The sequence below is a fragment of the Falco punctatus genome (assembly GCF_963210335.1).
Source record: "Falco punctatus genome assembly, chromosome: 3".
Lineage (NCBI taxonomy): Eukaryota > Metazoa > Chordata > Aves > Falconiformes > Falconidae > Falco > Falco punctatus.
In genome coordinates this window covers 13,153,808-13,174,974 of record NC_137582.1, presented here as the reverse complement: position 1 = coordinate 13,174,974, position 21,167 = coordinate 13,153,808, and the positions used below count along the sequence as shown (strand labels likewise).

Here is a 21,167-nt window from a genome sequence, read left to right as displayed (position 1 = left end):
GATCAAGAGCAGGAAAAGTGGAGTGATTTATTAGACTCATAAAAATTCATACTTTGTTATTCCAGTCGTCTTCCATCTGCAGCTTGTTAGAACGAGAACCCCTGGCAGCTCCTGCCGCGAGGCCGGGGGGAGGAGGGCATTTATCAGCCTTCTTTCTGCCATCCCGCTCTCATTTAGAGAAATGGACCTGGCTCCTGGAAACACATTAATAATCATTCACTGAAGGAAGGGGGAAAAAACCCCACCACCCTCTTTTGTTATAATAATAAGGTTTGTGTTTGAACAAGGTCCAATACTCCAGAGACCCACTCAGGCTCTTTAACGTGGGCTGTAGCCAGGAAAAGTGTTTAGTGGATTAAGCATGACCACCTCTCGCTGGTCCCAGCAGGGAGGTGGATAACATGGTGTCTCCCTATCCTTAGCAGGCTCATCTGTTCCTCTGGCATTTGGACGGGACCACCCTGGTGCTTCTTGGCAGCGGGGACGGCTATGCAGTGGAGCTGAGTACCAGTGGGTGAACCCCAGGATAGGGATGTGTTGCTCACCCACCAGCTGCTGAGAGTGGTAGCATGGTTTCAGGATCATGCACCTTCTTGTGTTACTGGGAGGCAGGTGAGCAGGTGATGTGTCCACCTGTTGCCAGCAAGACCTTCTTGAAGTCCATCCATCTCTGCCTCTCTCTGTATTTTCTGATCAGAGAGAATAAACCTAGATATTTGCTAGTGTTTCTGTTGCAGATTAAATATTGATACTAAAATTGTAGAACTGAGTCAAAGACACTCTGTTCTGCCCATTATTCTCCATGGCATCCCAGATCACCTGGCTGCAGATGCTGGTGTTGCTCTGAAGCCTGCTGACCCAGACTTCTTTGGAAAGCAATATAGCTGAACCTTGCGTGGGTAGTCAGGCAGGCTCGTGGCAGCAATTTGGGACAACACAGGTAGCCATCATGGGTATATATATTATTATCACTCACTGATGTGTCTGACAATGCTGTAGCCATCAGCTATTTGCTACAGCTTATCCAGTGTTTGCAGATTTGGCTGCAGCCAAAATTAATGTGAAAATCACTGAGCATCTCAAGGAGGCAGGGAGCTGTGGAAGAAGCACTTGGTGGCTCCAGAAGCATGGCCAGACTCTGGGAAGTGATTTCCACCTCGCCTCACTGCACTTTTGATGCAGGCTTCAGTGTGACAGTGGTCCTCATGGGGCTGGCCTTATCTTTGTGGACAGAGGAATGGAAATACCACCGCACACGGCTGTGTCCCAGTCCTTCCCTGGGAAACTGGAAAACTTAATCCTTACTGCCGTGATTGTGAGGGATGTAAAACCCTGAGAGCAACCAGATGGTTTCCTGCTAGCTGGAGGTAGGGGAGTGTAGCCGTGATGTATAACATGCTGACAATTGGTGTGTAATGGGCTACCAATCATCAGTAGAGATCACCTGTATTAAATCAGCGTTAGCCTTTCCAGGACCAGGAGACATACATCATGAATCTTCAGCACTATGTGCAAGATTTAAATGCCTAATTTAGTATGATAAAATAAAACTCCCCCGTGGTTTGGTGCAAGGGAATGGTAGTGACAGTGTCACAAGCAGAAAGTCTTTTGCTTGTTAGGTTTTTGTGGTGTGCTGGTTTGGCTAGCATAGGGCTTGTGGCAGCTCCCGAAAGCAGCACCAAGGACTTTGTGCTGCTCTTCTTGCCAGATCTTGCAGCAACGCACTGTGTGACACCTTATGTTCGGCAGCCCCAGTGAGTTGTTAGCAATTACCTTTCCTAAATGGAGATGCTGGCCCTGAACATCTTTAGTCTGGTGCTGGCAAAAAACCCCAAATGAAACCAGACTCAATAAACCTTTATATGCAGCATCTCAGCTGTGGATGGAAATGGGGACAGGAGGCTGCAGCCTGTGCCTGGGATGGGAACAAGCAGACACTTGCTGTGCTGCTTGCAAATGTGCAGTATTCCCAGCACGTAGCAATAAAAGTTTGCATTTCCCCCTGTTCCTCTTAAAAAAAAAAAAAGTCACCAAAAAGCCAACCTGCTGAACCACCAGAAGTATTACATCCAGGCGACAGATGATTAGCTGTGACGCTTTTCTAAAGGCAACACCAATATTGGGTGGGCCACATTGGCAGATGGGTCACAGAGGGCATGGGTGGAGGAGACAGCAGAGGAGTTAGGGTGGATGAACCAGATGGGTGGGTTGATCAGAGCCTGGTAGACAGGCTGATCAGAGAGGCAAATGAGCTAATTTTCTCAGTGTGGATGTGTGTAGAGATGTACAGTACAGAGGCAGGAGTCCCAGCTCACAGAGATGCACAGTGATGTCTTTTACCTTGTGCCGAGGAGGTACTGCGATCCTGCTCCCTAATCTCAAGAAGGGATTACCAACTCTGTGCGATGCTGGGTCGTTTCCTTCTAATGAACTTGTTCAGCATCCGCTGCAGCAGTGGCCTCAAAAGCCTTTTGCAAGGCTGATCCCGAGTGTCTTTTGCAGCAGTGTTTTTCCAGGGAGCATCTTGGAGCTCTCCGAGTTTCATGTCTGCTTTGCTTTCTGCTGCCTCCCTGTCTCTCCTGTCACACTTGTTGCTGATGTTTCCTTGCTGCTAGTATTTTCTTTGCTACGCTATCCCTTGCTTTTCCAGATGTTCTCCTCCTCGCTCCCTTTCTCTTCTTTTTTCTCAACAGCCAAGGGATTGCCTGGTTCCCCTATGACATCTCCACACATGGTGGGACTTGCCTAAACGTTTGGATTATTTCTAAATAGGGAGTGAGAGATGCTGTTTTCTTTCCTTGCGTTGTGCTATAAGCTTTGTCACTGTCTAACAGCCTTTAAAGTAATCCCAACGTAAACATCATCTACATTCTGCTTCAGAGCATCTCGGTGTTCACTTGGATTAGTATGATGGGTCCTGGCCAGCAGCTGGAGAAGCTTTAACCATTGCCACGTCCTGTGGGTGGTATGAGATGCTGCACAAGCGATGCTGCTGGTGGGTTCTTGACGTGGTGAAGTACATTGCATCTGAAGAGGAGGCTCAAGGAGGGTCTTGTCAATGTCTGTAAGTACCTGAAGGGAGGATGCAAGGAGGACAGAGCCAGGCTATTCTCAGCAGTGCCCAGTGACAGGACCAGAGGAGACTCCATCTGAACATCAGAAGACAGTTCTTCACTGTGAGGGTAATCAACCACTGGCACAGGTTGCCCAGGGACATAGTGGAGTCTCTGTCCTTGGAGATACTCAAAAGCCATCTGGACATAGTCCTGGGCAGCTGGCTCTAGTTGGCCCTGCCAGAACAGGGAGTTGGACCAGATGATCTCCAGAGGTCCCTTCCAACTTCAACCATTCTGTGATCTCTTTTCAAATAATTTTTTTTTTATTCACTAATCACAAATCAACCACATTTTGAGAAAGTAAGCAATTAAAAAAAAAAAAAAAAAAAGGTTGAACAAGTGGGAAGATAGGGACAAGCTACTGAAGAGTCCAGCTGTTGTGATGAACATGAAGCTTTTTCTCCAGCACTGGAATTTCTTCAGAGCAACACTGCCCAACCCTACCTGCTGGTGACAGTGGATCCAGGCCCATACCAAGGCACATGGGTGTCAAAATGTGTGGAGAAGATACTGGAGAAACATGGAAGCAGCAGTCACCCTTCTGCCCTGTGGTGGACACCACTGCCAGGTCTATCACCTCTCATCCATAGGTCCGCACCCAGGCAGAGGTGGCAGGATCAGCACGGGCTTTTGCTCTGGGGAGGTGTATGAGGCCGATGAGCTCTCCCCAGTCTCGGTACAGGGGTGTGCACCCCTTATTCCATACCATTTTCATCGTGCCACACTTTCCAATGCAATCTCATTAACACTATCACCCTTCCCATCCTTTGATATAATACACAGACATCATTCACCTAGTCTATGCACCACCCCTGTAAAAATGTCTATAAAATGTCCACAAAATGTCCATTGAGTTCGTTTAGTCTATGAGCACGATCTCTTATGGCGGTCACTCAGGAGAAGAGGGGTTGAGTGTTTTATGGGGTTATCGGGCATCAAAGCCAACTCAGGTTGGGTCACCGCTGCACTTGTACTGCTTGTCCTCCAAAGGTTCAGATGGTTGCTGCTATAGTCATTCCTATAACATGAAAGTCAAATCATGGGTTACAACAATTTAAAGGTATATCCATTACAATCTCCAGCCCTGGTCCTTTCGGACCACCCCATAGGGTATAACATTGCAATGAACTCCTCCCCTTGCCCCTGATCTGGCTTGGACCTACCCACAGACTGCAACCTGCTCCAGGTGGAGCCTCAGCTACGAATCACAGTCTCTCCAGGGGTATCCCTGCTGCGGCATAGACTCATCCATAGCCACGGTCACTTTGAGGTGCATTTGTTGCAACATGGCCTTATCCGTGGGCCGTGACTATAGACCTGTTCCAGTGTGGCCTTACCCACAGCCACAGTCCCTTCAGAAGTAAATCAGCTCCAGCATGGCCTTATCCCTGGCCACAATCCCTTCAGGGCTGTACCTGCTCTGTCTTGGGTTTATCCACACACTTTGAAGTGCTCCAGCATGACCTCACACACAGCCACTGATGCTCCAGGGTGTACTTACTGCGGCACAGACTGATTCACAACCACAGATGCTTCGAGGTGTACCTTCCCCAGCATGGACTTGTCCTTGGGCCACAATTCCTTCAGAGGCATACCTGCTGCAGCACAGACACAGCCATGGCCACAGACACTCTGAGATATACCTGCTCAGCCTTAGACTTAGTCACGGCCACAGGGGCTTTGGGGTATCCTGCTCCCACTTGGACTCATCCACAGGTCACAGTCCCTTTGACTTGAGTTCACACTGGAGTTCCAGCCTGTCCAGTACAGCAGCACAGAAACAGCAGCGATGCCCTGGCCATCTGGCAGCCCCAGCGCATCACCGTGGCTGTTATCACAATGTTCTTGGGCACAGCACAGGGAGATGATAAGCAGTACAGCAAGCAGCAAAAGCAAGAAGCAGCCACTAACGAGCACTAGACTAATATACTGTAAGGCAAGCAAGCCCCATGGTAAGCACAGAAACCTGCCCCTGAATAGCTAAACAGCAATAAAACATTCCAATCAAATCTGTTGTTACCTTGAACCCTTCATGCCCCACGTTGGGTGCCAAAAAGGACTGCCGTGGTTTAACCCCGGCCGGCAACCAAGTACCACACAGCCGCTTGCTCACTCCCCCTCACCCAGAGGGATGGAAAGGAGGATCGGAAAGGAATGTACAACTCAAGGGTTGAGGTAAATACAGTTCCATAGTGAAAGCCAAAGCCGCGCATGCAAGCAAAGCAAAGCAAGGGATTCATTCACCACTTCCCATGGGCAGGCAGGTGCTCGGCCATCCCCAGGACAGCAGGGCTCCGTCATGTGTAACGGTTACTCGGGAAGACAAATGCCATAATGCCAAATGTCCCCCCCTTCTTTCTTCTTCCCCCAGTTTATATACTGAGCATGATGCCATATGGTATGGAATACCTCTCTAGCTAGCTTGGGTCGCCTGTCCTGGCTGTGTCCCCTCCCAATTTACTGTGCCCCACCCCCAGCCCTCTCGCTGGCAGGGGCCCAGGAAACTGAAACATCCTTGATGTATAAACATTACCGGGGAACAACTTAAAACGTCAGGGCATTATCAACATTGTTCTCACATCATAGCCAAAACACAGCACTGTACTACTAAGAAGAAAATTAACTCTTACCTCAGCTGAAATCAGGACAAGGGAGAACGTGCTTGGCCTGGCTGTGTGAAGAGGCAAGAAGGGTTGATGTTCAGCAGAGAACTGGAAAGTTTTTAAGAGTCATGATGGTTTTGAATTGGCTCTTGAGTTTCTCAATGAACCATGAGCTGTGTTTCACTGGTGATGATGAGGTTTGCTTTGACATCTGGAAAAAGCCATGCAATCAAATGTTACTCCAATTCCTGTCATGGAAAGATTTTGTTCCTTTCCTGGTGTGTGCTTCTGCCATGCTCTGAGTCAGTCTGTTGCCAAAAAATCCTGATGAAAAGCTCCTAATAGTAGTTGATTGGGGGAAGTGTTATTGCTTGGTCTGTGCCCTGCAGCTGGGAAAATGAAATTGTTCTCATGTTTGTTTAAATTTCATAATGAATACCTTTGACTGACCACTGCAGCCTTTCTTGGGAAGGTGGACATGGTTGCTGCCATGACTTGAGCAGGAAGAAGTAGACAGTCTGATGAATGGGGAGAATAACGTTGTTCTAATATGAAAATAAACTTTTTCTGAGAGCTTGGTAGGGTTTGGTTTTATTTGCCATTTCCAGAACAAGAGGATGGGGTTGGTGTCCTGCGACTCTGAGCTTGTGTGTGATGAGAGCACAGGAACAAGGCTTTGACAACTCGTTGGGCCTAAGCCAAGCTGGGATGTAACTTTTAATTCTCCTTTAACCATGTTCAGTGGTATTTCCATGCTGAAATGTTTATTTTCTGGAAACAAGTTTCCCCAGAGTTATCTCTAGACTTCTAATGAATTAAAGTTAAAAGTTCTAATGAACGATGTTAGCTTGGTGAACGTGTGATAATTGTTGAATTATGCAATGGTTTGGAAGGGACCTTTGAAGATTATCTGTTCCAACTACCCTGCCCACGGCAGGGACATCTTCAAGTTAGATCAGGTCACTCAAAGCCCTGTGCAACATGGCCTTGAATGCTTCCAGGGATGGAGCATCCACAAGTTCTCTGGGCAACATGGTTCAGTGTCTCACCACCCTCAGTGTAAAATATGTTCTTCTTTATGTCCAATCTAAATCTACCCTCTTTCAGTTTAAAACTGTTACCCCTTGTCCTGTCACTACAGGCCTTGATAAAAGGTCTTTCTCCGTCTTTCCTATAAGCTCCTTTTCTATACCGAAAGGCTGTAAGGAGGTCTCCCCAGATCCTTCTCTGCTCCGGGCTGAGCCCCCCCAGCTCTCCCAGCCTTTCCCCGCAGCAGAGGGCTTCCAGCCCTCGGACCAGCTCCGTGTCCCTCCCCCGGCCCTGCTCCAGCAGGTCCCTGCCTGGCTTGTGCTGGGGACCCCCAGCTGGACGCAGTGCTCCGGGGGGGTCTGAGGACACACGAGTAGAGGGAGAGAATCCTCTCTCTTGACCTGCTGGTCACATCACTTGATTTTTCACTTGAAGCTGGGCAATGCTTTCCCCATTGCTCCCACTCTATATTTCCAGGAAACAGAAGTCCTGTTCTTTTTGTTTAAGGAATTTTGGGTACATACCCAAACACATGCAATTCATTTGAACACTATATGTGGCTTTTAATACCTTGCCTGCTAAAATGGGTATTTCCTTACAGTTAATCTCTACCAAGTGCCACCATACCAATGCAGTGTGGTGCCTGATGGATTGCGTTAACTTCATCTTTTCCTGTGGTCCATTCAGCGTAGAAGAATTGGCGAAGCAGATTTGCTATTAATTCCCCAAATGTTCCCAGCTGAAAGTGGCTGCCATGCTAAGCAAATACTGCAAAGGGTTTGGAACCCACTAAAACATTTCAGCTGCAAAGCCCGTGCTTCTCTTGTCCTCTGCAAATTGTACAGCCTGAACAGCAGTCTTGCTTGGGGTCACAGGTAAAGCACTTTTGATCAATTGGATTTATTTCCTATTAAGCAGCAGTTCATGATCATAAACCATCGTTTACATTCTGGCATAAATAGTCGTCGCTCTTGAAAGAGCTCAGAACTGAATGAGTTGAAAATTAAATTCCCCTCTTAAATCGAAGGATGGTCCTTTTGGAAGCTGATTCCAGTAGCAATATAATTAACCTCTTGCTGTGCCATTCTGTGTGAGCATATTGAACACGCTCTGTGATAATCATCTCGTAATACTGGTGTCTGCTTTCACACTAAATTCGTAACAGTATTACAGTAATCCCAAATCCTTTTGTTAACTCTAGGGACTTGGCCAAGTTGGTAGCCAGAATAGAAGGCATTGGAGCTGTGCAGCTCAGGGCCGACATCTTGCAGGTTCTTCTGGTGTAATGGGAAACACTAACAAAACAATTTGCTTTTGAGTGTAGGAGCTGTGGTGATGAAACTTGATTCAAGTTCACCCACAGATTTATCCTCGTTGCAAGGTCATTATAATCTGTTAGTAAAACTCTTGAAAGATCCATGCATGAGTTGGGTAGGTCCACAACTTCTTCTGGAGCTGCACAGCTTTTTTTTTTAAGCTCATTGGAGGCAGGCTGAGCTCTGCTGGCTCTTTGTGACTCTTAGCTTTGAATTTGTGGGACCTTTCCTTTTCCTTGCAAAGTATGCAGTGTAGTTGCTACTATACACTTTTCTGCTTCTGTGTCCAGTCCCCAAACCCAGCTGCTGCCCTCTTCTTTTAGTCCATCTTCTCTCTGTCTTTCTCAGTTTTTTCCTCCATTTGCTGTGTCCTTCCCATCCACAGTATTTCTCACCCAAGGAAGCATGTGGTGTTGGGGACAGGGACATCAGGGGATTTGGGTGCCAGGGTTGCTCTGCTATCTCTGTACCCAGTGATAAGGAGAAGTCTCTCCAAGAAAACAAGGCTTGGTGGAAGGATCAGTGTTTCTTTACATCTCTCTGTGTATACCATGGTAGTTCACCCCCCTGGTTTCAGGGAGGATGCTGTGGACATTGCTATTTTATTGGTAGCTGGCATCAGTGTTCCTTCTCATGACGCTCCTCAGCAGCCCTAAACGTGATGCCTGCGGCATGGGACTGCCAGGTTGTGCAGGCACAACACAGCTCACAGCATCCGAATCAGCACAGAATCATGGAATCATAGAATGGTTTGAGTTGGAAGGGACCTTAAAGATCATCTAGTTCCAACCCCCTGACATGGGACCTTCCACTAGAGAAATTTGCTCAAAGCCCCATCCAACCTGGCCTTGAACACTCCCACGGATGGGGCATCCACAGCTTCTCTGGGCAGCCTGCTCTGGTGTTCCACCACCCCCATCGTAAAGAATTTCTTCCTAATACCTGATCTAAATCTTTCAGTTTAAAACCATTTCCCCATGTCCTGTCACTACAGGCCCTTGTAAAAAGTCCCTCTCCAGCTTTCTTCTAGCCTCCTTTAGGTACTGGAAGGCTGATGTAAGGTCTCCCCAGAGCCTTCTCTTCTCCAGGCTGAAAAACCCCAATTCAGCCTGTCCCCATAGGAGAGGTGCTCCAGCCCTCTCATCATCTTCGTGACCCTCCTCTGGACTCATTCCAGCAGGTCCCTGTCCTTCTCATGTTGTGGGCCTCAGAGCTGGACGCAGTACTCCAGCTGGATGCATGCTACCCTTCAGCTGCTGTTTGCAAAATACCTGCTGCTGGGTGCAAGTCCAATATTGGAAGAAGACAAAGATGCTGCCCATCTTAACAAAGGAGAGCAAAACTTAAACTAAAACCAGATCCAGCCATGGAGATGTGCTTGCAGAGCTGGCTCAGATCTCCCTGGTAAGACTCCAGCTGTTTGTGTCACTGCAAACCCCATAGTTCCTCAGCTTGGTGCTGCTCTCAGTCTCAATCATAAGTGCTAAAATATTTGGGATTGTGTTTTCTTTTAAAAAATAATGGAATCCCTAATGTGTGAATGGCACAACGTTTTAAAATTCACTGTGTTAAAGAAAAAAAACCACATGGCACATCCTGTCTTCAAAGTGCCTTGCAAAGTTTTGTTGCAGACCCTACAGCAAAGCCATGTCTTTGTATGTTATTTGGTTTTCCCCACAAGAAATTGAATTTAAGGTAGGCCTCAACCAGACCACCTATTTCACAGCTGGGAAAACAGCAATGGGAGAAGAAGGTGGGATGTAGGTTTTTTAATTCTGGGACTTTTAGCTTTCCTTCTGTTCCCACAGTGTGACATTGCTTCTCTTTAGAGATTAATTTTATGGCAGAAATCAAGATCTCAAGTCCTTCACTAATGAATAATCACTGAGAAAGCATTGTTTCTGCTGCTGTAGGGAAGCAGATACACAAGTCTCTAGACTGATAATAAGGGCAATGCTTGGACTCCTAATCCCTGTAATCTGCTGTTGCAGCAGGATGGGAGCTGATACCTCCTTGCCATCGGAGCTTCCTATGGTGCTTTTGCTGTTGAGGTTGCTCCTGGCTGCAAACACCTCTACTTCTACCGAATCTGCCCTTACCTGCTGGTGTGGGCTCACCATGGGGGTGATGGAGGGACAAGGGTCATGCTTGGGATTTTCCCTGTATTTTTGCTATCTCTACATGCTATTTTGATGAGAAGTGGAGGGGTGGTGGGTATCAGAGCTCCAACATCTGAAGCTCATCTGCACAGCAACCCTGCTCCCAGGAGCCAGCTGGATCAAGGCCTCTCAATGGCTCTGACCCTGCACACCCATTGTCCTCCCATTGTGCTGCATATGGTGCAAAATAGCTTCTTACCCAGACTATCTTGGGAGTCTACTAGAGATCCCTCCTGAGGCCATTCTTGACGAGATGGTGAGTTCCCAAGGCTTTTTCAGCCTGCAGAGCCTGTTCTGGGGGTGTAGTGGAAAGGTGCTGGGCTCAGTGGGGTGGTGACCACCTCGGCAAGGCTTAGCAAATCATTGGCTTGCAACATGAATGAGGAAATTTCTGTCTTCCTTGGCGTGCTCTTGTTAAACTGCTCTTTGGTAGCACTGCATGTGCCTCCAGTTTACCTGCAGTTAGGCAGTTTTGGGGCAGAATAGCTGCAACCAGCTCCTTTCGTGCTGGAGAAGTTTCCTGCCTCTGTTGTGGTTTTAAAATTTCCTTTTCTCCTAATAGTCCTTGATAACTTAAGCTGCATGTTTCCATTTCCCAAGTATTTCAGATACAAAGGACTGAGGAGTTTGCTGTGGATTTCTGTTATTGCTGCTGTTGTCTGGATTCTTTTTGGTTTATATTTATCATCCTGATACTGAGTTGTCCTGAAACTACACACCACTTTTTAGAACAGAACAGTTCAGTTGGAAGGGACCTATAGTGGTCATCTAGACCAACTGCTTGATCACTTCAGGACTGACTAAAAGCAGATTATTAAAGGCATTGTCCAAATACCTCTGAAACACTGACAGACTTGGAGCTTTGACCACGTCTCTAGGAAGCCTGTGCCAGTGTTTGACCACCCTCTTGGTAAAGAAATGCTTCCTAATATTTGGTCAAAACCTCCTCTGATACAGCTTCGACCCATTCCTGTGTGTCTTGTCCCTGGATCCCAGGGAGAAGAGATCAGCATTTCCCTGTCCCCTTCCCCTCAGGAAGCTGTAGAGAGCAGTGAGGTCACCCTTCAGCCTCTCTCCAAACTAGGCAAACCCAGAGTTCTCAGTGGCTTGCACAGGACATGCCTTCCATCCTTGCACCAGCTGTGTTTCCTTCCTCTGGATACTTTCAAGGATATTCACATCCTTCTGAAATTGTGGGGCCCAGATCTGCACATAGTACTCGAGCTGAGGTTGCACCAACGCTAAATCTGGTCCAGTGCTAGTCAGCAGTTGGACTAGACAATTGTTGTAGGTTCCTTCCAATTGGAACTCTTCTTCCTTCTTTTTCTTCTTCTTCCTCCTCCTTCTTTCTTCCTACTTCCTTATCAATCCAAATCAATCCTCTCTTTTGACCACTGGTTCTACTGTGTTTGATGCACGCCAGGGTGCAGTTTGCCCTCTTGGCTCTCAGGGGACACTGCTGACTCCTATTGAGCCTACAGCCCACCAGTACCTGCGGCGAAATGGCTTCACCCCCAGATCCTTTTCCACATGGCTGCTCTCCAGCCACTTCTCTGCCAATCTGTACTTGTTCCCAGTGTTACTGCATCCTGGGTGCAGGATCCGACATTTGTTCTTGTTAAACTTCATGCCATTGCCCAATGCTCCAGTCTATCTAGATCCCTCTGCAAGGCCTCTTGACCTTGTAAGAGTCAGCAGCTCCTCCCAATTTGGTATCATCAGCAGATTTGCTAATGGTACAATCAACTCCTGCATGTAAACCATTGATAAGAATATTGAACACAATTGGCTCTAGGACTGAGCCCTGAGCGACACCACTGGGACCGGTCACCTGCCAGATGTAGCCATAGTTACTAAAACCCTTTGAGATACGCCATCCAGCCAGTTCTTCACCCATCGCACTGTGTGCCTGCTCATCACAGTTGGACAACTTGTCTAGGAGGATGCTGTGAGGGACAATATCAGAAGCTGTATCAAAATCCAGAAAAACTACATCCACCAGTTTGTCATCATCCATGAAGCGGGTGACCTTCTCATAGAAGGATATCAAATTAGGACATAGTCTTGCTGGGGCTTTACAAAAAGAAGATGCAAAGGGCTCGCTCCGTGCCTTGATGCTGGCCACCCCAACCTCTGTGTGCTCCTGCAGTGTTCTGCTTAATCCTCTGCTTCCACACTGCTTGTTAACGTTTTAGTTAATGCTGCATGGTACAGGGCAGCTTCCCAACCTGTTTCACAGGTGTGCTCGCAAATAGGGATGCTCCTCATCTCTGGGCATGCCAGAAGAGCAAGGTGAGCTAGCAGCCAAGTGGTCTTGGATCAGAGACAGCTTTCCTCATGGAAAGGAGAGAGGTTTGGTCCCATGCCATCCCAGAGCATCACTGCATGTGGGTGATTTTCCTGCTGGTGCAAGCGCCTACTGCTGCAGCGTGGGTTTGCTTTGAGTAGCAGGTGAACAACAACTTTGTTCTGGGAGCTGAGGAGGAGATAATCGTGGGTTTTGCTGAATCTTTACTTCCAGGCCTGGAGCAAATCCCGTGGTAAGGGTGCTTGTGGGATTCTTCTTTATGTTAGAAAGTGTTTGCTTTCAGAATACCTTTTGGCAGATATTTTCAGCTCTTCTTGGAGATGTTTTTAGTTTTGAGTGCATGCTTTTTAAATCTCTGCTAGCATCAGAGCCTGTACCAGGAGTTATGACATACTGGTGGCATCCTTTGCACATTACTAATAGTCCTTAGCCCTTTATTTTTCTTCCTAATGGCTTGCTTTGAAAAAGCAGTTCAGTTTTATCAGAGGTTTTTGGCCTCTGCTTTCCTTTTTTTCTTAGTGGACTCATCCTGACTGAGTTAAAAGGGTCCCTTAGGGTGGCCCTACTGCATAGCTTTGCATCCCCGAGGTTTCCTCTGGAGCTGGGGACAATACTGGCATCATATCAAAGGCACAGCTTCTGCTCCCCAATTTGCATTCGTTCCCACTCTCATCTCATTTCCAAGTGCTGGAAGATCAATGTACTTGTCACTCACCACTTCCCTGGCTCGCCTCGAATTGGGGTTTAACAGTGGCAGTGGCAGCAGCTTGGCATTGAGCTGCCAGTGCCCCAGCAGAGGCTCATGCACTGTGAGGTTCATGGTAGCCAGTGATGCAGTGTAGGGACCTGGTAGAACTCAGGTCATGTCATGGCTCAATTACTTCAGTTTTTTTTTTTCACATTCCTGTGCCCTTATGGGAGGCTTTTTCTATCCCATATCCTTTTCCAAAAGCAGCAATAATCTTGTGAATTTGGGAATCTGCACTCCTGAATTTACCTTTGCTTATTTAACTTCTTTTTTCTCAGCAACAGGTGAACAAGATTTACTCCACCAATACTGCAGTTTGCCTAATCCACCCTGAGCAGCAACATTTTCCTCTTGCTGTATGGACTTGCACGCTTGCTTGTTAGGGCTTGGTTGGCTGACGATGCTGGCCCATCCCTGGAGAGCTGCCGTAACGGCACAGTCACGCAGAAATAAATGGCTCAGGGTGCAGTGTTCCCCACTTTTGCATGCCAGCCCTGTGTGATTGTAGGACTGAGACTGTTGGGTCTGGTTTGATTGAGAAGCAGGCAGAGTTAGCTAATATCTGCTTCCTGTCTGCTCATTTTTTGGCAGAAGTGGAGGATTCTGATTTAATGAGAGCTTTTAAGGATGAAGGATTTGGAGTGAGTAGCAGCAGGTCAGTGTTCCCCCTCCCCATTTTTCTTTCCAAGGGGGTAAATACCTGTTTTTACAAAAAGGTTTTACTTTTTTTGTTGAAACTTCCTTGCAAGTGATCTTAATTCTCCACCTTGTATTGAGGTTGGAAAAACCCCATAACTTTTAAATGTTAAAACGTCATTCATTTTGAGGAGACACAGAATACAAATAAGAGGCTATTTGGAATGGTTGAGGAATATAAAGCTTTAAGGTGCTTATATGTTTTAAGGATGCTAGAAAGCAAGTCAGGCTTTGTGTTATTTCCAACTTTCCTGCAGACATCCCAGGAGCCAGCCCTATTTTTGCCCTCTGTTTCAGCTTCCCCAGGGGTTCGATTCCTCGTACCTCTCACAGCAAAATTTAAGGATCCTCCTAACCATGTTGCATTCAACCCCTTCCCTAAAGGATGTGTGCACTGGTGGGTCCTGGATCCCATCTGCTTGAAACACTGTGGTAAGAGGGTTTTGGCAGCAATTTGCCAATCTCAAGGTCAGCATTTGAGTTTGCACCAGGATCTTTTCTGCCGGCACAGTAGGTGTGAGCGATGCCCAGGGGAAATGCACGGCTCCAAATAAAGCACCAACCTCAGCAGCGCATGGCCCGTTGCAATGGGCGCAGGCTGCGAGTCCTGGCTGATAAATGATGCTCATATCCCATTCAAATATGATGCAAGCAGTTTTTTTGTAGTTTGTCTTCCATTGCGGTAGTAAAGTTTTTAATTAGGAAAGCTAATGAGATCGATTAGTCATTAGAACTGACCTCTGGATCTCTGCGAGGAGTGTGCGTGTGTGTGCTGGGCTGATAACAGGGGACGCTGGGGTATTGTTTGTAATAAAAGCGTAAAGTGTTTGATTTGAGTGAAATGTGCCACGGGGAATACATCATGCGGAGAAAAAAAAATTACAACCCTGGGAGCCTGTAATGAAGGGAATTAAACCAACATCCTGTCTAAATAACATGATTATCTACACAAAACCCCTCAGCTAGCAAGTAATAATAGAAAACTGAGCTCTTCGGAGAGTCTCTTTGAGGAGGTGGTTAATGCTGGAGCCGTGCACGCAGGCACTTTCAGAAGAGCAGCTTCGGCATGAATACACCATCCAATTACTGCCGGGGAATAGAGTTTACCAGGTGCCAGCCCATTTGTACAAGGAGGAGGGGGGACGCCTGCAAACCACGACAATTTGGGACCTCTATTTCTTGTATGAGCTTGAGGCAGGGGATGATGTCAGGCAGGAGTTTGATGAGGTTCTGGGTTGATTAGTGGAAGCTAGAGCTTGTGGGGGGAGGATGGGGGGAGGGAAAAGTTAATAATGTATTCAACAAATTCCCAGCTTAATAATTTTGTAAGGTTGGAGCAGCAGAGGGAAAGGGTCAACTTGCGCTGTTGCTGTCTGGGGAGGATCCGTGGTTGTGGCTCTCATCCCTTCCCCAGTGCAAAAGAGCTGCTTTGGGTATATGGTTGATGCTATTTCCATGAGAAGCTGGGTATGTCCATGCCTCCTGGGTGACAAAAGGGTCTCACAGTTGCCAGCCCTCACCGTAGCTGGGATTTCATCGTGTGTGTGCAGCATTGGACCATGCAGGGGTTTGCATGTCTGTGCTGTTGTTGTTCCCACTTCGCAATCCTAAATACAGTTCTCTGAAGCAAAATGCTCCAATTTTGCCGATGCTTGTGAGCAATTATAATTGTAATTAGAGCTTAAACCTTGCAAAGGGCTTTAAACCCCCCTGTGATGGTGCAGTCACTTCCCTGAGGAATTTGGTCTGATACAAAAAGTCCCAGGACAGGGAAATGCGATGAAAACCCATTTTCAGTCTTCTTCCCTCTCTCTCTTCTTGCCTCACCTCTAAATCAGTAAGTGTCTGCAATTGCTCTGGTCATCAAATCATCAAAGGTTTGGATTGGAAGGGACCTTTAAAAGTCATCTAGTCCAGCTCCCCTGTTACGGGCTTCCACTGGATCGGGTCGCTCAAAGCTTCCACGTCTTATGCTAGGTCAGGTCCCTCAAAGCCCTGTGCAACATGGCCTTGAGCACTGCCAGGGATGGGACACCCACAGCTGCTCTGGGCAGCCTGGGCCAGTGTCTCACCTGTCTCAGTGTAAAATATGTTCTTTTTTATGTCCAATCTAAATCTACCCTCTTTCAGTTTAAAACTGTTGCCCCTTGTCCTGTCACTACAGGATCTACTAAGAAGTCTATTTTTGTCTTTCTTATCAACACCTGTAGGCACCGAGTGGCCGCAGCCAGGTCTCCCCGCAGCCTCCTCTGCTCCGGGCTGAGCCCCCCCAGCTCTCCCAGCCTTTCCCCGCAGCAGAGGGCTTCCAGCCCTCGGACCAGCTCCGTGTCCCTCCCCCGGCCCCGCTCCAGCAGGTCCCTGCCTGGCTTGTGCTGGGGACCCCCGAGCTGGGCACAGTGCTCCGGGGGGTCTCCCCAGAGCGGAGCAGAGGGGCAGAATCCCCTCACTCACTCACTCGGGGGGCTGGCCACGCTGCTCGGGGTGCAGCCCAGGAAACAGCTTTCAGGGCTGCAAGCACACTTTGCCAGCTCGTGTACAGTTTTTCATCCACCGGTACCCCCAAGTCCTTCTCCCCAGGGCTGCTCCTGGGGATTGCCCCGACCCAGGCACAGGACCTTGCACTTGGCCTCATTGAACTTCATGAGGTTGACATGGGCCCACAAAACATCTGGGTTTATTTTGATTTCTTTTATTTTAATTGTTATTCCAAATCAACAGAAGCTCTGTAGGTTTGCTGGCATAAACTTCCTGGGTTTTTTAGTTTGTTCAACATTGACTGGTTGACTTAATGCACCCTTACTAGGAGTGTACTTTGTAGCACTGCTGGTTTTACAGATGATCACTGGTTGAGATGACATCATCAAAAGTCTGCTGCTTACTGCAGTGCCGCAGAAACTGATTTGCATGCTGGCATTATTTTGATGCATAAATTCAGCAGAGGTCCCGTATAGGAGTTGGAGGGATGTAGAAGAGTCTCTCTCAAAATAACACTTTGGTGTGAGGATGTGGCTTCAAGCATGATGCTAACAGGGGCTGGAGGTCCCATATGCTGCAGTGTGGGCAAGAGCAATGCCAAGTTAGAGCTGGCTGGGCTATTTGTACCAAGCACTTTCCAAATTTTATTGCAGCCATATAAAAGAGATTATTTGCGTTGTGTCGTGAGCGTGCTCAGGGCTTTATAGGTGGTGCTGAAAGCTGTGAATCCCTCCATAAGCTCCTTGCTCCGTGATCATTTATCTTACAGTATAGTATCGAGGAGCATTGCAATTGTCATCTTTATTATGAAAATTTCCAGTGATTTATCTCTCATGGCAGAGCCTGCTTTTCTCCTTCCACCCCCACCAGAAATTGTAACTCTCTGGCTGAGTTTGGGAGTGGAAATTCGTGCTGTCTAATCCTGAACCCAACACGAGATGCCAGCTTGCTTGCGAATGCACAAGAAGGAGAATATTCTCCGTATTAAACTGTAAAGCCATGGATGCCGTTACCTCTCTGCAGGGAGATGGAGAAGCTGCTCGCTGTGCTCAAGGGAATGCGATCAGCTCTAAAATGCATTTCCCTATTTTTTTTGTTTTGACACAGATCCAGTATCCTGAGATTACCAGTTTACTTGGGAAGCAACCTTATTCTCCCTTCTCTTGCAGAGACAAACATGGAGATGGTACAACATTTTCAAGGGAAATAATGATTCTGCTTTTCCCCTCTCAACCTTTCAATAATTTTAATTAGAGTATCTCCAAGAAAAACAGTCGGCCCTTTAAATCAGTTATAAAACCAGAAGACTTAGTCTCAGCATGTAGTGTCAGCTTTAATTATCTGGGCAGTTATAGCTGTATGTTATAAAAGTTGGGCAATTAGATGCATTCCTTAAAGCCGTGAAAAAAATTGCTAGCTATCAAGTGGAGGAAAACCAGAGTCAAACATATAACTGTTAATTGCATGAAACATTCTGCAGAACAAACCAGAGTGTAGATCATCCTGCAAAATATGATGAAAACGGCAATGATTAAATGTGTAATCTGTTTCCAGTGTAGATATTGGGGATCAAGGTATTGTTGGTGAATACATAATTCACCTGATGGAGTTTTGTTCGGGGCTGGTAGAAACCAAATGCCCCCAAGCCCATCAGAGCCTTTCTGTTACCATCATCCATGGTGGTCCCATGCCTAAAGTGCCCCACAGGTCTTTTTGTAGGTGCTAAAGAACTGGGTGTATGACCTACATTGATGAGGTCCTTCCTGTCCCATGCACACCCAAATTTCAAACCCTTTTTTCCATTTGCTTTCTCATAGGAGCTAATTTGCACTTCTTAAGGAGCCCCCCTGCTAACAAGGTGATAAAGACACGCTACAGGATAGTGAAGAAGAACGTGGTGTCACCAGCCTTATCAACCTTTGGCAGCACTGCTCCCAACTGGAAGACGAGGCGCCCTGTGACGTCCAGGTAATTCTTCCATTCCTTGCATGCAGCTGGTTGGGATGCAGGAGCTGAGGGAGTTCCCACGCTGGCTCTGCGTTACAACTATTGCATGTTCGTTGCTTAATTTCTCTGTTTGTTTAGCTGCTTCTACACAGGGTTTATTGACTTAAAGTGTAAAATTGTATTACTAATCACGTTAGACTGAGTTGGCGGCCAACAGCTTACTGAAGTCTGTGGCTTTGTATTTATTTCCTGTTTTAATTAATTGTTTCCATGAAGCCATTAAATAACCTGTAAGGAAGATGCAAAAAACACTCAGAGCTTTTTACATCAGACCTAAGTGAAGTTGCTGCTTCTTTTGGAGATAGATGTGGCCTGTTAAATAAGGATGGACAAACCTGCTAATGAAGCCAGACCTTCCCTCTGCTTTATAATATTAATGTGTACGTTGGTGCTACAGAGGAGCTTATTGAAAGCATGTTGGAGGCAGGTGCTCCAAACCTACACCAGGAGGTAGGTGCAGGCACAAACTTGCTTCTTCCCGGGTTATCTGGGTGTGTGGATCATCAGCCCATCCCTGTAGCAAATAATTTGGCATGCCAGCACCCATGTGAAGAAAGGTGTCACTGAAGGATGGTGCCGTACCCTTGAGCCTGAGTTTTCCTAAATCAGTTATGCTGACGTTCATATTTCAGCTACAAGCAAAGTGCAGCCTTGTTAGCTGCTGGAGATGTTACCAGAGAACATCTCAGAGGCCAAGACAAAGCCTGAAACTTGTGTGTAAGCAGAAAAGTCCTTATGGTAATTGATGCTCTAAAAAAGGCACTATTAGAACTGATGGTTTTGGTTATAACCCATATTCTGGCTACTCTTAGGTTGAGAATGACTTCTCCTCCCCCTGAAATGCTGGTTTGCCACTATCACAGGCAGTATTTTGGGCAAAGAGAGCCAGCTCTTCTCTGCTATGGGCTTGTTTTATTATTCGTTCCAGTGTAATGAACCTGAGGAGCCGAGGGATGCTGCGGGCTGTCCCCCACCATTGACCCCTCTGGCAGAGCAGTGACATGGGCCAGCATCAATGCCCTTCTGTGGGTGGTTTCTTCCAAAAGTTATTTCCCCCAGCAATGCCCCAAGGGTTGGTGGCCTTTATGGTGGGTGCTGTGGAGAGACAGCTGTGGAGATGGTGTTGATTGGTTTTAAGGCTTCACTTTGTGTGATTTTTCCCTATAAGAAGTGAATTTGGCTTTGAGTTTCACAAATACTGGTATCTGAAGGGAGGGTTGGTTTTGGAAGACTTCAGGGTGATGGGCCAGAGTACCAGGTAAACAGGGAGATTTTAGAAAAATGTGTTTACTTTCAAACTATTCTTTAAAATACAAAATTCGGTCTGTTATTTTGTCTTGGTTTTTTCAAGCTTTTGGTTGAGAAACTCCTCATCTTGTGTAGTATGCTGGCCTTAGTTTCAAAGTCCATGTATGGAAACTGTGGGATCCTTTTGGGCTAATGGCTGATTTCCACCCAGATTTTTCACAGTCAATCTTACCTGCGCTGCCTCCTTTTTCTACACATGCTGCTTTTGCCTTTGATGTTTTCCCATGTGATCATGCCCTTTTATCAAGTCCTGAGATCCACGTGCCTCCGTTTACCCCAAAGGTGGCTGGTTTGCCTCCTCCAGTTACTGCTCTACTTGTAGGTGCCACCTCCATTTGTATGTCCTTGGGGCCAGCTTCTGGCATTTCCCTTTCCACAAACAAACCATATATTCTTTTTTTTGCTCCCTCATCCTATGCTTTTGCTGAATCAAGGCAGCATCTTACCTGCTGGTGAGAGTTATTGCTTGCTCACTGCTCTCAGGCTACAATAGAAAACCAGACCATCAAATAAGTAATTGTTGTGATTCTTCTTTGGCCCCAAAAGCAGCTTCTTTAAAATATTACTATTAATTTCTCAAAGTTCTCTTTTTCATTGTGAATGTACAAGTATGTTATGATAAAATCTTAAATTGTATTGCTTCTTAGAGGTTCATAATTTGCTGCTGGTAATTACAGCACCAGGTATTTTGTGTGCAGGTGATGATTTGTTTCTCGTGGCTTTAAATCTCTTGTTTCCTCCTGTAGTGTTGGTGTAATGCTGACTCTGGTTCTGGTCACTCCTGTAGCTACAGTTGCTGATGTGCAACTCAGATTGCCCCTAATGAATGCATTTACACCCACACTGGCATGTTTCTTGCCCTTTCCTGTTCGCAGCTCAGTTTGCTGCTGTTTTGGTCTTGAACCAGCCATTTTGAGCACATCTCCCTCCTTTTATTTAGGTGGAAACAGCTGCTGCTTTCTGTTCTTGTTATAGGCAGTCCTGTTCAAATGACCCTTCTCTCTCTGTCACTGCCCTCGCTGCAAGTCCTGCCCATTTATTGGAGAGAAGATTGATTTTTGTTTCTAGTTTTTGTGATGGTGAAATGTTCTGCAACGTATCTGTTCGTTGTAGTAGTAGTAAAACAAAACTACTGCTTTAGTGTCCCTCCAACGTTAATGTGCCTCATCTGGGACCTTGAAAGAGAAAATGTGAGCCAGGCAAGGCTCGCCCTGCTCTGTAATTATCCCAGTTTTATTCCTGGGAGGGGAATTTGTATCTTGTACCTACTGTCTGTTGGTGGATTTGGTTCTGTAATGGCTTTCCCAGTGAGTGAAACGTGATGACGTTTTTGCTACTTGATGCTCTTTATAGCGAAAATCATCATGTCGTACTGTGACATGATATTGCCCAAAACTGTTAT

At 46.7% G+C, this 21,167-nt stretch overlaps 1 protein-coding gene across 1 annotated transcript in view; it reads left to right on the top strand.

Annotated features, from left to right (window-relative positions):
• ZC3H3 (zinc finger CCCH-type containing 3) overlaps positions 1 to 21,167 on the top strand; it is a 186,878-nt gene that overhangs the window by 62,576 nt on the left and 103,135 nt on the right. Inside the window, exon 4 of the mRNA XM_080381129.1 lies at positions 18,268 to 18,418. Coding sequence (XP_080237255.1) covers positions 18,268 to 18,418 — 151 coding nt within the window. The remainder of the gene's footprint in view (positions 1 to 18,267; positions 18,419 to 21,167) is intronic.